The following is a 16,661-nucleotide window of genomic DNA, read 5'->3' on the forward strand; positions in this document are numbered from 1 at the left end:
TATCATTGTCTTTACTTCTAAAGACATTCTCGTTACTTTCAGACTCTATCTTCTGGATTTAGGAAAGCTGTTCAGAAATATCTTCTCAATGAATAGCAATGAAGGCAATTACAGGCAACTATCTAATAAACCTAAGATAAGGCTCTTCCTTTGGGTCAAGGGCAAAAGACTGTTGCCTGTAAATATTTACTCTTATATAAATAATTTATATATTTATGTAACAGTGTTTTTACAAAGTAAAATTCTGCAGCCTTAAGTACAATCTAAATTGGCATCATTATTCATATTTCACTTCCAAAAGGAGTTTTCATTCCATGCTAACTTTGTACATCTTCGCATTACAAAACTGAGGAAAAAAAAACCCCTCAAAATCTGCAATCAGAACATTTTTTTTCTCCTCCCCAGTTTGCACAGGAATGCAGTTACATCACAGCAAAGGTGGGGAGGAGATGATCCTAGACATGTTGCAATTGTTATACAATAAACAGAACAAGAACTATTGTTAAGTATAATTACTAAATATAAATAAAGAGGAAAACATTGTAGTTAACATGATTATAAATGTTTCATCTGACCTTTTTCCTACCTTACTATGAGATAAAAGCAATTTTTTTTGGTGCTTCACTTACTCTTTGAGACAAACACCACATAAAAGATTTGTAAAAGAATCTGGAAAGAGATGCCTGAGAGGAAACCTGACTTGGAAAAATATAAAATGGGTGATTGCCATCAAACCAAGCACTTCTGAGGCTCATTCTGTGCTGTCATACATCAGAACAGGAGATCACAGAAAAGCCAGTACTGCTATAGCTGCACAGCCCACAGCAATACTCAGGGAAGCAGATAAGAAGGGAGGAAAGGGGAATTTACTTATGTTGAAATTTGAACTGCTGCTACAAAGATAATAAAAGAACTATTTTAACTCCCGTTAGGATTTACATACCTGAGTGACACCATGTTTCCGAGCTCTGCTGGTAAACTGCGAATTTTATTAGAGGACAAGTCCAGATATACCAGATTGTGAAGCTTGGCAATGTCTGAAGGAATACGGGATAAGGAATTGTCACTGAGATGCAAAGCTGTCAAATGGGTCAGTGTCCACAACGATGAACTTAAGCTTCTCACTTTCCCTGTGGAAGAAAGGTACAAGAGAAAACAGAACATTTAAAATACATATATTTGGCAATAATCACACATTTTTCAAGTATGTACAGGGCAGGGAAATTTGAGGCAGAGTTTTGCTTGTGGGGTTTTTTATTACTATTATTTTATTCAATGTAAATTCCATTAATCACTGATTCTATACATGAAAAATTTGTCATTGTGTGAGAAAATGCAAGATATTGCCAAGGATGCTTGAAGTAGTTTTTCCCAATCAATACTTAAGGCTAAACATCTGTCTTTATCTAGTTCCATACAAGACAAAACATATTAAGCAGCTGACCATGAATTTATCATTAACAGAGGTGTAAGAAACAGATTTTTTCAATTATAGTTTATGCCTGAGATGAAAGACGGTGCTTTGGTTCATCCCTTATTTCCACACATCTTTCAAGCCAAAAATCTTTACTCTATGGCATTAATCCAGCCAAAAACAGATAGAAACACTGTATTTAGGGTGACTAAGATGCTTAGTTGAGAACATGGATTTCCATCTGGCATTCAACTAAAAGCTGTATCAACTATCGCCAGGTATTTTTAAAAGGTATGATTTTTTGTATAAACTGAAGGGTGGAAACATGGAATTGTGTGACAGAATCAAGATTTTTACATTGCCACATGCAAGGAATGTGAGATTTCATCAGAAGGTCTCAAAATATTTCTTCTCTCCAAGATTTTTTTCCTCCAGGAGTAAATCCTTTTTCATTTACATAAATCATCTCACTGTACCAAAAACATTAGGAGTACCAACACCAGTTTCTCCAAGACAAAAAGTTAGCTGGAACAACTTTAAAATCCCCACTGTGACTCAAGGTTAACAACAGTCTGGTTAATATTATACCAACACACACGCTTTGTAATTCCTCTCCTTAAATGATTTTCTCCAAAATAAGAATTCATATTTAGTGCCCAGGGAAAGTTACACTGAGACATATGCATCTGGGACTCAGTTCCTGGCAGCAAAATGTTTAATATTGGTATAATTTCCAGTAAGCTGTAACAAAACAAGGAGCACAAAAAAGCCTGTAGTGAAAAAAAAAAAAAAAGATTTAAATGAGATCGGTTAAAACATTTGTGGCTTTCTGCATTATGTGACCAAGTATTTTGCAAGGAAAGGACAGCGTGATCATTAATGGAACAAAAACAGTGCATATTTTATTTTGCAAGGCAAATGCATACAGTTATTAAGGGACTGATGCTCCTCAAACGCTTGTTAAGAAATCTTTTGAAAGGTTTTAAACGCAAATCGATAGTTCTTTGCATTTTAAAACTGAATTAGCACCTCTTCCCCAGTGCCAATGCAAACAGGTGACTGTGATCATAGAAAGCCTTGTAGCTGAAAGGATTTCCAATCAACATCCCTGATCCAGGCTCTCCACTCCAGCACGTCCCTTGGCAGGAATCAGTCTACAGTGAGATTACCAGGCATGAAAGGAAAGAGCCATCACTTAATGCACTTCCTATGCAGAGCAGCAGATGTCCAAGAGGATTCCAAGCCTAATGCTAAAATATAATGCTGATTCCTGAAACAGCATTTAACTGTGTTTTTGCATCTGTAACCTCCAGTAAAGAATGCTGTTCACATGGTGAGGCATGTGGTACTGGAAGCAAGGCATAGATTCAGTGAACTGGATGGAAAGATTCTTCACAATTTGAAGGATTGTTTGCTTAGTCCTTCTTCCATAAATTTCTCTACTGAAAAGTCATTTATAAATCCCACATGGCAATTTTCGCAGTTGCTTTAAGAACCTCCATATCTACACAAAATTACAGCCTAAGTTTGAAATGTCACAAAATAGTTTTTTAATTCTTAAAATATTTGCTTGAATTTGCTTGCAAACACACTTTTTGTAGCAAACTCAGGATTTACTCTACAAATCAAGAGACAGGTTGACCAGTTGAAATATATGCTTATGAAATTTGAGCATTATCTTACTTTTCAAAAAGATTCAAGAGTCCAACAGTATCTCAAAGCTTGCACAGATTGTGCAGGTTTTGGTGTTTGTATTTAATCTTAAGAACAAAGCAAAATTTACAACTGCTTTTAAACAGAAAACTTCTCCTTCATGGACTAATACCTCACTGTTATATTACCTACAGTAAGAACATACCACTATAAATGAACTTCAACTTCACCCTCTTCTCTTTGACAAATTAGATCTTAAATTCATGCTCTCCCTCACTTCATCTTCTTAAAACACAAAGAGCTCACATCCGTATCCTCACCTTGACAATTTGCCTATAAATGGGGACTTCCCACTTGCCCCACCCTGCCTGTCCTACAGCTCCCTGTGCTATCCCAGCCCAAGCTCTCCCCTCCACGCTCCCCCAGCTTGGCAGCTGCTATCCCAGTGCTCTGCTGGCTCCCTTCAAGGTAGGCAGTAACTCCACCCCAGGCTTGTCCAAGCCCACACTACTTGCAGTGAGCTCATAACTCAGGGCCATGCCTCAGTTTCTTACCACTTATTTCCAACTCTGCCCAGTGTGATTTCTTTCCATTGGCTGCTTCCTCTGAGGACATAATTGTGTACATCCTCCGTGGATCAGGTGGATCGTACTTTTCCTTGGGCATTCCTGTTGAAACCAAAAGGCAAGTGATTAACTGAGATATTATATGCTGAGAATTCTGTAGAAGGTAATTTCCATTTCAGTTAAATTTCATATTAGGCTTTTGTTACAAATAATTTTCAAATCTACAGGTAACGTGCCCATTTAGAAATGTTGCTGAATGGGAAACACTGACATAAAATAGAAAAACAGAGATTCCTAATGCTCCTTGAATGGCAAACAACCCAGCCTCCTCCAGTAATTTACCAGAATCTGCAAAGAAGCTTAAAAATTGTGTCCCACCACCTTCCATGGCTATGTTTTGTGTCCCTCAGAACGGACACATCCCACTGCAGGCTCTTGTCTCTTCAACAACGAAACTTCAAAAAGGGACGATCACCACTACTGGGATCTCTCTCATATTCCTAGAGAGCATATTTGCTAGTAATTCTGATTACCTATCAGTTCCAGGTTTACTGCAATTCTCAACTTTTCACACAAATCAGCATCAAGAAAAGAATTAAGGTTTCAAAAAGATCCTCAATTCTTTAAATCTGTAAAGTGATAGGTTTTAATTCAACCTTCACCTTACTCTCTGCAATCTGAAAATACTGCACCCAAGGCAGATATTTCTATCAATTTCTTCAGCCAGGTATTTAATACTGAAATTTAACTTCATTTTTCTCATTCTTTTTCACATCATTCCTGGTAACTTTATAAGAATAATTTTTCTAGTTCTTTTTACCATACTCAATCATGCACCATGACAGAGAAGCTTTCCTCTCCAACAAACAACAAGCTATAAATCTATTTATACGAAATAGAGAAATTAAACAATGCTGGCTCAAATCACCCTTAAAAGCACATTACAAGCCATATTATGCAATTATTCATCAAAATATATTACAGCAATATTATAATACTATCCAAACCCACTCAGTAAGCAAGCAGCTATACTGGTCAAATTATTACCTATCAATCTTCCCACCAATTATTTTAAGGTTTTCTCATTTTTTCATTTCCTGGGATGAACTGAAAAATATTGTCATTATACAAAATAATCAAAGAATAATTCCTAGTAATTATTAAGACTAATAATAAGGCTATCAACCAGACTTATAATCTGTTTATTGATTTTACTGAAAAATGTTTACTCTGCATGTTAAACAAAACAACAGAAATCCACTAAAAACTTTCTGATAACTATGCATCTTAATTAAAATAAATATTTTAGGTATCACATGCTTACTTTACTATAATAGCTCTTTTACTCAGTCACACTCCTCTTTCCCTTTCCCACTCCCACTACTGGTCAAAACCAGATTTCTGCAGTGAAAAGAAATTCCCCTTTAAGAAGTGAATTGTGGGTAAAAGGATCAGATTATAAATAGCAGCTGGGTGAGGCTCCTTCCAGAGTGAAGGCATTTGAGTACCCAGGGTGTGGGAATCACCAAGTGTAATACTTTTTACATCAAACTTCACTAATTAAACGAGAGGAGAGTGGACTATAATCCCCAGAAAGGTAAAAGCCTAACTTCTCCCTGCAGTAACTATTCAAGTGGTGCAAAAATATATATCAGAGTGATGCACAGAGCATGTCTTCTGAAATTTGTATGTATAATTATATATAATTCACAAAGACCACATAGGAATGCTCCAGCTTGTCAGGAAACATTTACCTTCCTCAGACACTTACTGCTCTCTCTTCCTGCCGCTCTCTGAATTAATAAATATGTTCCAATTTTTCAAGAAGCAGGTATAGCAAAGACAGAAATCTCATTCAGTACAGAAACACGAACACTCCCCAGAGCACACTCAATCACATGCACTAATTAACAGCTTTGCTGGTACCAGCAGTGTATCACTGCTCACTGCTAGGAAAGGATGACACACTTTTCCAGTGGGTTTTGTTAACGTACACTAAAACAATTAGAGATTTAAGAATTTAGGGGTTTAACACTGGACCCTGGTGATCCTGGACTCCCAGTGGCTCCATGGCACCACCCTTCCTCTCAATAAAGTTCCTGCTCTCCATGTTTTTCCCTCTCTCACTGCTGCATTTCTCAGAGGACAAATCCCTGCTGTTTAGGATTACCAGGTACCAAAAAAGCAGCAAATGCTTTAGAGCCTCCTGGCTGAAGAAACTGTTGCTGCCCAAGAGCATCACTGCCACGAGCCATATCTAGGATACACCAGGCATTAGCACACCTTCATCTATCACCCAGAACTCAAAATTCCTCAGGAACTGACAGGAAGGCTAAATTTGGGTTGTATCTCATAGTACAGCATAAAATACAAGCATAACACCTTGAATTGCATTTCAAAACTTCACAGCATGGAGTAGTTCAAGAAAATCAGTCTCTTTTACTGTCTCCTTTCTCCACCTCCCCAAATCCAAATTTAGCATCCGCTGAGCTGCTACAGTAAAACAAAAGCTAAGGTAAACATCAGATTAAGTGATAAAGTTTTATCAGGCTAAAGCAATTTATAGTAAGACCCATAAAATAATTTTGGAATATCCTTAGAATCATTGATAACTGCAGCTTTTAACAATCATCACGGTAATTTTCAAAAGAGTTTATACCACCTGCAATTTTCACTTGCACCAACACAGACGGTGAAGCACCATTAGTGTTAGGTTCTTATTGCATACAGTAAATCAGTTTGTAAAGGAGAAAATCTTTATAATAAAGAAATGACATGGATTCCTGGAACACGCTCCAGACTACTTAAATTTAATGAAAAGGACATTTAAGTATGTTTGAATGCAAATGAAATTGTATACTATCTTGTACCTGGTTATTAAAATTGTCATTTTAATAGCTGTAAAAACAGAAGAGCTTGAGAGCTGTAATGAGTATGGCTGCACACTTCCACCGCGAGTCACTCAGTCCCCACACAGAATTAACACCTCTTACCCCAAAGAAAGTGAGCCAAGCAAGGCCAGTGAGGTTAACAGTGCACAGGGTGTGACACAGGGAATTAAATCCCAAGTCTCCAGTGCAGACACTGCTTTAAGCCCTTGTTTGTACAGAGGGTGCTGAGAGGAAGGCATTGGGACAAGGTGACAGGCAGCAGAGACCCACAGCCCCTTCAGGAAGGGTGACAGGGATCAGAAAAAGAAGGAAAAATCTGAAGGTTGTTGTGTCAAGGGAGGGCAACCTGCTGGAAGAGAGCTGACAAAGCTGGCCACTGCAGCAGGAGGGTGATGGAGCTCTGGCTTTGGCTGCCCTCAGAACAGACCACTGGAGACAAAGCCAAAAGTTCCCAGGCTGAGCTGCACCTGCCCTGACTGCTGCCTGTGTCTCCAGGTGACAGCCATGACTACAGCCAGGCTGGGCATGGCTCTGGGGTTGTCCTGCACAGTGACAATGACACTGTCACCACCAGCACCTGGGGTGCACTCCCAGCCACAGCACCACGGAGGGCATCACGTCACGAGGGGCTGCTGGCCTAGAAAAGGATTTCCTGGAGGCCAAGCTGGTTTAGACACACTGCTCCCTGTAGAAGAACAAAGGGAGTTCTTGCATCACAAGACATTTGGAATGATAAGTGTCCTTGGCTATGGACATGTGCAAAGTGGAAGCTATAAGGTAGTTACTGCTTCAGGTGACTATGGAAACTACCAATAAATAATGTCTTCAAAATGGAGGAATGAGTCTGCTCTGAGTGACAGGGCACGAAAGATGACAACCTTTTTCCTGTTCTACCCTTCTGCCATTTTTATAAAATTAGAAGATGGCGAGGAGGAAGATTTAAATGAGATCAGTAGGTGAGCAGATACTTCGAGATTTAATGTTTTTGGGTTTTTAAGCATCCCAATACTATAGCAATTCTTCACGAAATGCTTCCTACAGCACCATGATTAATTAACTCAATTTCAAAATGAAACACAGTGGACAACTCCTGTAGGCCAAGTACAATCTTTCATATTATTACTATGGATGTGGATATCAAGTTTGCCCCTAAAACATAATTTTTAAATTAGGAAAAGAAAATTTGAATTCTAAAACAGTGTTGAAAATGATGAACAAGTAAGAGCCACACAGTGCTCAGACATAATTTCAAATGATCCAGTCAACTACTCCAAAGTAACTGTTTCCGTACTTACTATGAACTAACTATAAAATAGATATTTACAAATTTACAAATCTGGGAGTACCTTTAGAAATACTTCAACATCACAATGCTGAAGCATCACAGCTCTGCTTCTGAAACTTCCTAACACATGCTGGTGACTTCTTTAGAATTCCCTTCCTTCCCCTTTACTTGCTTTTACTTGTCACTAACACACTAATGCAGATGAGGAGATATCCAGGAGGGGAAAGTAAACAAAGTAACACCACACCTGATCAAGTGCAGAATTACTCAAAGTTTTTGCTAGTTTAATTAAAAACAGTGAATAAATGATGCAAATCTAGATCTAATAAAGCAAGAAGTAAAAAGACAATTGGAGAATATTTTCCATTTGTTGACGCAGTGCAGTATTACTTGCCAAATAAATTACTTCTCAACTGCTGAAAAGTAGCAGGATAGAAAGCAATCTATTAAGTTGCACAAAATTTCATAAGAAAACAATAGCACATATGAGAGATGTTATTTTCCCTTTCTCTCTCCAAACCCTCAAGAGGAAGCTCACCCCAGACCATTCTTTTGTAACCTTGTGCCTTTAACCCTGATGCTCTTTTCCATGCAATCCGAAGTTTCACTTAAAAATGGGTTGCAATGACCTCCCCCACAATTATAAATTGACTGGTCTGTTTTGAATTCAAAGTTAATTTAGGATCCTCCACACCCTCTACCACTTGCACTTGGTTTTACAATGCATGAAGCAGAACTAAGCTGGTCCTGCTGCAGTTCCTCCTCCCCAGGACCCTGTATTTCCACTTTACTCTTGCATCAGCACCGACTTTTGTCTGATAACAAAGGAACTGGTGAAGAGAAACTGGCTAAGGGGGGGGAAGAGGAAAAAAATATATATTTGAGGGAGACTAGCTTCCTGTGTTATTATTACTATATAGCAGGAATGTATGTGGATTTGCAGCTGCTGAAATCAGGACACCACCATAATGGCACTTCTGGCCACACTGACACAAAATCTGTTCTCTCATAGCAGGAAGCAAATTCTTCCTTCCAGCTACCCTCACCCAGTTAAACAGTAACACTGAACAAAGTCTGAAATCCTAACTGAAGGCAAAGTACATTGTTTTTTAGATAACTTAAGGCTGTAGCAGGTCTAGCAATGCATAGGCTAATCAGATGTGCTAGCCCATATTAAAAGGGTTAATTTCTACTGTTGAGCTTTATTAGAATTAACAGGAATTTCTGCTTTCCAAACAGTGACCCTCTTCAAAGGGAACAGAAGTACCTCTAAAAGAAAACTACTGTACTTTGGAAAAAAAATCTTTGAGATAATTTCCTAGTGCTCTATTTCAGTTTTACTACAAAACCGCAGATTTGCCCTTTCCTACTCAAAGACTCATTACCCCCTCTTTAAAAACTGCTTTTCCAACATGAATCAAGCTTGCTGCTTTCCCTGTCCTGTCACTGGTAGCGCTTTACTCAGCAAGTCATGAATTTCTATGGGAACTTAATTACATACATGCTTGAAGTGCAGGCAAATAAGCAACAACACTGTTCCTGGCCAGGATGACAACGTGCAACATCTGGCACCTCCTCACAGAAAAGCCACCATGGCTTGAACAGGGTTTATGATAAAGGTCAGTCCCTGCAGAATTTACACACTTGACTTGATGAGCTGAGTCAATGACTGAATTTATCCTCAGCCTGTTCCATGCCTGGGCAACAAGAGTTGTGACATCGAGAGTGATGTCAATACTGAAAACTGATGGAAAAATATTCATGGGCAAGATACCACGACGAGGAAAGGAAACAAATAGCCAAAGCATCCCAGCTAAACCTCAAGTGCCCTGTGAACTACATTAATGTATTTCAGCTAAATTCTTATTTAAAGTGATTTGGCACCACCCCACCCACCTAAGACATAAAACTAGAGAATCAGATACTTTTCCTGTATTCTGATGCTGTTCCTACAAAGCTTTCTAAATTTCATGTTATCCTATTTCTATAAATGTCTTATTCAAAACATACTAAATTGAAACTTGGAGGGTTTTTTTAAAAAATTAATCTTAATATATGCCTGTAATTTTGTGTTTCCCAACTACTAGCAGATATACACCATAATATGGAAGAACACTTGCATTCCGCTCTGAAACATAACTTGCTACATAATGCCTATTTTGTTGCAGTATAATATACAATATATATTTATGTTACACATATTTTATACATGTATTTTATACAAAATACATTTTGCTACAATACACAAGCAGATAAACCAAAGTTCAGGAAAGCAGGTGTCAGCCATCACCCAAAAGAAAGAAATCTAAAAGAATTAAATCTGCCTCAGAATTGAAAAATCCATACTACAGTACATTAAAACTAAGATCACAAATATTCTGAGGCTGAATAAACAGAAATTTAAGGATTTGCTTATCTATTGAAATACAACCTTACATTTAACTTTGTGTGCATGAACCAGATCCCTTTATTGAAATATATACAAAGAAAACACCAGAGTTGCAAGAAAACACATATTTATTTTTTCCCTACTAGTATGCTACTTCAAGGCAAGTATCAAGTCTGTTCTGTAAACACCTATTATTTGTGGACTAGTACAAACATTTCATTTGAAAAAGGCCCTTCAAGTAATTTTTTTTTTACATTAAGTATTTGGTATTGGGAAAAAAAAGGCTAGGAAAAATCCGATTGGGAAATCAGCCAAAGGCCAACACCTGAATTTTCCAGAACACACACTGTAAATTAAAAATTTCCTTTTGCCTAGTGTGGGGAGAGATGGCATGTACCAGCTACTGGCCCAGGCAGAACTGCAGCAGCACAAGATCAACTCCTGAAACACTCCCCCCTCCCAAGAGACTCAACTATAACATGTGGGAAAGTGTCAAGATCCCTTTAACCCAATTTATAGCTTAATGTTGGAATAATCTTAATTAAATTATAAAAAAAAAGCTGTTGCATCAACACAAAGTCAATTGATTCGTTCCAAGTACTTTTTCACTTGCTAAGATCACGTTTTGGTGGCTGTTAGCTTCATGTTAAGGATGTAATGCTCCTCCATCCTATTCTGAGGACTTCTAAAACTGTAATTTTACATGACTGCCAATACAAACCCACAAGTTACTCTTCCTCTTTTTCAGACTTAAAATAATGCTGTGGGATGGGAACATGCATGTGAACATGTTTAATATAATAAATACACAATACTGACTAAGTCAACATCCATTAATTCATGTAAGTGTATCTGGAATATTACTAATCAGATGAGTTATCTGAATTTGCATCTATAAATTCTGCTAGAGAAAACTCAGAAGCTGACAAATGCTTTAATATTCTTTTAAAAATCTATAAATCTGTTAAAGTTTAGCAAACCCCTTAATTTTGCCAAAGCTGACTAAAATGAAACATAACCCTCCTGAAACTCAAGCAAAGAATCCTGGTTCAGATAAACCGGGCCATAAATGTCAAAGGATTTACTTGCTGTCTACAAATCAGGAAGGCACCATTAGAGCAGAGAGCACTGACCAGAACAGGCTTTAAATTTTGTTAAGTTCAAAACTCAGTCATTTCAAATTTTTAAGAAGAGCATATTAAATTTTGACCTGTAGGTATTTCAAATGTAATTAAGGTGTCTTTGTCCTTCATAACTACTTGTTTATGGAAACACAAACTGTCTGGCTCCAGCTGGCAGTGGCATGCATAGGGGGGATGTAATTTTCCCAACTTCTACTTTTTCTACCCAACCCCCACCTATTACAATTTCCCACAGATAAGCAACGTGCAGGCCCGTATTTTAATGGTGTATGTGTAATCTTCTAAACCTTGCACAGTGTGAAAAACTTGTTTACCATCATTTCACTAATGCAAAGAAGCAACTGCCACTTCCATGTTCAGTTGCTATAAAAACTAGTTTAGATCCAGAAGAAAACTCTAAAATGGCCAGAGTACAAAAGGCACAAGTGAGGACAGAGGTCCCTGACTGCTCCATCTTCCAGACAGATCTCCAAACCAGACCTGTTTTATCAGACTCATGATTAAAAAAAACCCTTGAATTCCCACCCCTTACCCTGCACAACATATAATCATTAGAAATAAGATGTCCAAATGTTCTCAGTGTTGCAAACATGGTCCAGATGATTAGAATAGTTCTTAATTATCAGAAATTGCATCTAATTATGACTATAGTAAAAGGCTGCTGTATACAAAACAAACACTAACACAAAACCAAATTGCAAAGCAAAGACTGACCTTAACTGGTACCCCTGGAACCACATTGGCTAGTTAATGAGTACTACACAGCATTCAGCTTTTTGCACATTCTGTTAGTATATTCTGAAATGCCAATATATTAAAGAGATGTCAGGTTTACTAATTACTTTAAGATTTAAATAAATTACATTGCTTTACAGAATTGTATACTTTTCAAGACAGATGGAACTTAAAAGACCAGCTTTAAAAAACAGGAGTTGTGTTGTAAAACATTTAGCTTCAGGTTTTATCAATGTAGGCAGAAAGACCAAGGCTTAAAAGCTTTACCTACAAATGTCTCTAGAAAGCTGAGAATAGTCTTACACTCCAAAACATTAATATAATACCAACTCCCACTCCACTGGTTGTATCCAATCATATTTGACAATTTAGTCATGATTCTTCGCAATACATGGAACACTGGTTCTTGTTTAGGGGATCTAGTGCAAAATTTCTTACCTTAGTCCAACTCAGTAGGCTACTCTATACACTGGCACATGCACCAACACGTTCCTTACCACATTTTCCTTTGTGTGTCTGCAGAACGTTTACCACATTTCACATTTACCATGTTGTTTCATAGGGGAAAACCAAGTCACCACACAAAACACGATTTCTTAGTCTTGCAACAGAACTAAGGACTAAGAGAGAACTTGGCTACTTTAAATGAAGTTTGGACATGAGCTCATTTTCAGCATTCCTGCTACAGAACTGAACTAGTTTGACAAGAGATGTCAGAATCTAAATCTGAAAATCTCTGCTTTCCTAGAACACAATTTCTAGATACCTAAACACTTGTTAGTATTGCTGTTGCTAAACTAACTGAAGGTCAGGATGTCACAGAACTCATCACACAGCTGATGCTCTACCCATTTAGCCACATCCTGACAGCAAGCAAATTATTCACAGATTGGTTTTACTTCAAATTTAATCAACAAGCCTGAAAATGTTTTTCTGCAACCATGCTCTTGTGCAGCAAAGCCAACTCAAGACTTCTTTCCTGTCCCCATGTTCCACTGCATCACCTCTCTCAGCTGTGCTGATGCAGCTGCTTGTGAGACAATTCTGAAAACCAGCAATGATGCTCAGCTAAGAAAGTGGGGTTTAGAGGCTGTGGGGGTTGGATTTTTTAATAATGAAGTATCACCACTCAGCCATGTCACTGGCTGGTTTTGAGCATTACTCTGACAACAGTAGTATTAACATAGATGATGTGGATTTAATGAACAACCAAAGTAGCAGCTTTCCAAATTCTGCCACCAGAGAGAAATCCTGACCAACTAAATCAGAAGAAGCCACGAGGTGATCTAGTCCACTGCTCCCTATAAGGAAAGCACCTGTGCCATGACTGGCCATTGCAAATCTCCAGAGGTGGATCTTTCATCATGTTCCTCATCAAAACAGGATTCCTTACTAGTTTTAATTATTCTTCACATTTATTACTTGCCCCTAAAAGCTCTCATTCCTGAAAATACTTTGCAGATGAATTGTGATTAATGCTGCACTGAAATTCCTCTTAATCCACAGGACCTTTGCTTTGTCAGAAAAAGCTCCTCTGTTGGGTGGAAACTGTTAAACTTCTTTAAAACAATATTTTAAAAGTATTAATGGTCAGAGTGTGGCATAAAATTTATCAATACTTTTTATATTCAGCCATTATGTTGCCATTTCCTTGCTCTGACAGGTGATACACATCAGATGGTACACGGCCAACCCTGGTGGTGTTTTAGTTCAGTTTCAAGCCTTCCGTCTTTGTAGGTGTTGACTAAACATGGCCTTTCTTGCAAAAATCACATGAAAGATCTGTCTCTGAAGCAAGTTCTTTTCTGATCCCTAACTTTGCAAACAGATCTATGCAGAGAGATACTTTTGTGGAGCAGCATTTAAGTCAGATCAATGTGCAGGATCCACATCTCACCCATCAATACACTCCAAAATAGCTCAAGCAATAATGCTGCATATTATTTGTAACATGCAGGATATGACATTATTGTATATGCCTGGTCTCCTAACCATGGCAAGATGCTGCACTCTCATGACAGGATCCATCACTCAAAATTGCTTCAGCATGTTCTGGAAAACCCCAGTCTCCCAATTGAAACTGCTGCCTTGCTACGGAAAGGGGGAAGCTCAAAGGATGCTTTGGAGATAGTGGTACTATAAAACGGAACAAAAACTTCAGGAAGATCTTCAGGTAGGGAGCCCCTTCACTTGCAGAATAAAGGCTGCATACCAGGAACATGAACTCAGACACACAAGAGAGCCATCCAAATATCCAGACTCTGATCACAATGTTGAGTTGGCAGCCTCCATAGAACAACTAACAGCATTCCCAGTCTAAAAAAATCTAAAGTCAAATCAATCTCTTCCTGCAGATCTCCATTGTAGCATAAATTGGAACACTAACAGCAAGTATTTTAGTTCTAAAATAAACAACTGTATATATTTACTGCTTCTAGTCCCTCCTTGATTCATATGCTAGAAAAAAGAGCTCCAAGGCATTAACGAAAGGCTTCATGTTGCAGTCTTACAAAAGGAAAAACTGAATTGTTGCCAATCTTTTTTTTTTAAGCAAGCACCATCTTGGAAGTGCAATTAGCAGCTAAAAGAACATGCTAAGCATTTAAACAGCTTTTTCTTTGGGACCTGCCTAAGCATTTGTAAACTCTTCAAGATGTCAGCTGCAGAAATTGCTCCATGTAGAAACTGTGAGTGCAGGTCCCCAAGCTTATGCCAGGACTCCCTTGTTAAGTGGACTTGTACAACCCAATTTCAATGTAAGAACATAAATTATGTCATTTAGTACAATGCTAATAATCTTGCAGGGTATTGTACAATAATCACACTTCCAAGTGTGAAGCACCAACACTTTAGAAGGAACAAAACAGATGAAACCCTGCAGTGACTCAGTTTGAGCAATTTATGCATAAAGCTTTCAAAATTACACCATGGAGAAGGCTAAATTTAGATGGAATCAGTAATGTCAGTATTTTGACATGGGAAGTAGTGTAAGACCTCAATATATGGATTGAAAACCCCAGATACTTTGTATGCAATTGGGCATTCAACTGTCTCATGCAACTAGAACTAAAATCTGGTGGTTGGGTCTGTTGAGAATATTCTTGTGGTGTTTTAAGGTCAGTGGTAGCTTTCTTAAGCCCACCATACACAACTGTAATCTTTCAATACTACATATATTTCCTGAAAAATAAGACCCCTATAGAAATAAGTGTCAATTCTTAAGACTGAAAGGCATCCTCATTCCTAAAGATTCTGTGTAGAATGTGGTCCTGTTTGAGACTGGGATATAATGGTCAGACTGTACATACACAAGTGCACAGCCAAAAGGACATGACAAAAACAGATAATAATAATTTAAAACTCAACAGTCTGTTAGCAAACAGAACCAGGGCCTCTGCAACAGGGACTGCACAAGTGGATGGAAGAATTCTGGTTCACCACATGGACTCCTGGCACGGTGGTGACCCAAACAGCATGGCACAGTGCACCACAAATGCTAATATGTAAGTTTTTTGGTAACAGATTAACAGAACCATTTTTGTTTATACAGCCATATTTTCAACTATAGATTCTTTTGTTCATATGTTGGGAAAGAATTTTTAGTTTGCTCAGACTTGGAACCATTTCAAAGACAGTTGAGGTTTCCACCACAAACATTGCACTTGGTTAAAAGAACATCTTCCTAATATCTAGTACAGCCCTGTCTCGAATGACCATGCTCATTCAATTTGTGACCCTTCATAATATGTTTTCAAGTCTTCATGTATAAAATGTCAAATGTATTTACCTGCCCATGCAGTATTACAGTTTCATCTATCTTTATATTTCAGTTCTTCCTCTAAAATTCAAGCACAGTAAACAGCCTGAACACAAGACTGTATATAGAGTTCAACTTCAGAATGCAAACAGAAAAGAGATGCATGGTAGGATCCTTTTTAAACATGGGCTGATCCAAGCGATTCAGGTGAAAAGTGAACAAAGAGTTAATCCAAATGCGAAGGGCTCCATTTCAGTAATAGCATGAATAAACCCCCACAGAAGGCTCCATTGCTAGCAGCAAACTCCACAGAGTCCAGATGAACCAGCAGGAAGAACAGAGGGCGGATAATCCTGTAAAATTACCCCAGTGGAAATGTTGATAAATTCCCAATTACGAGACCTGCTCTAGAATGAAAAAAAATGCAAGATACAATACAATTACCAGTCAACACTTGCACATCTTTGTATTTAAGCCAGACAAATACCACAGGTATTTTTTTAATCCCTTGGATTTTGAATTAGTTACCCACTGTGGCGAAATCTAGATTATGAAAATAAGCCCCAGAAATCAAATGAAAAAACAAGCAATCTGCAACTCTAGTTACAAAGCAAATGCCCATCTATGAAGTTTTATTTTCAGTGATACAATTTTCTATGCGTTTGTGGAAATACAGATGGCTGTATTAAAAAACAAACAAACAAAAAAAAAATCAAAACAAAAACAAAACAAAAAAATCGAAACAAAAAACCCCAACAAAACCTTTAGCTTACTGCATTTGTTTTGAATACACTTCTTAAATTACACAAAGCAAAGCAGCAGAGAATCA

The 16,661-nt window shown here is 37.9% G+C and overlaps 1 protein-coding gene across 4 annotated transcripts in view; it reads right to left on the reverse strand.

Moving 5' to 3' along the window:
* Nucleotides 1-16,661, reverse strand: part of CNOT6 (CCR4-NOT transcription complex subunit 6) — a 32,782-nt gene that overhangs the window by 14,544 nt on the left and 1,577 nt on the right. For 2 of the 4 annotated variants that reach the window (XM_014886916.2, XM_014886918.2), the window contains exons 2-3: nucleotides 3,622-3,735; nucleotides 944-1,130 (exon numbers count right to left, since the gene is read on the reverse strand). In XM_014886916.2, the coding sequence (XP_014742402.1) occupies nucleotides 944-1,130; nucleotides 3,622-3,733 (299 nt within the window). In that variant the 5' untranslated portion in view covers nucleotides 3,734-3,735. Of the gene's footprint in view, nucleotides 1-943; nucleotides 1,131-3,621; nucleotides 6,708-15,862; nucleotides 16,248-16,661 lie in introns of those variants that run through there. The other 2 variants (XM_088173667.1, XM_014886917.2) reach the window with 2 other exon arrangements.

Source organism: Sturnus vulgaris, chromosome 15 (assembly GCF_052056855.1).
Source record: "Sturnus vulgaris isolate bStuVul1 chromosome 15, bStuVul1.hap1, whole genome shotgun sequence".
In the NCBI taxonomy this organism is placed as follows: Eukaryota; Metazoa; Chordata; class Aves; order Passeriformes; family Sturnidae; genus Sturnus; species Sturnus vulgaris.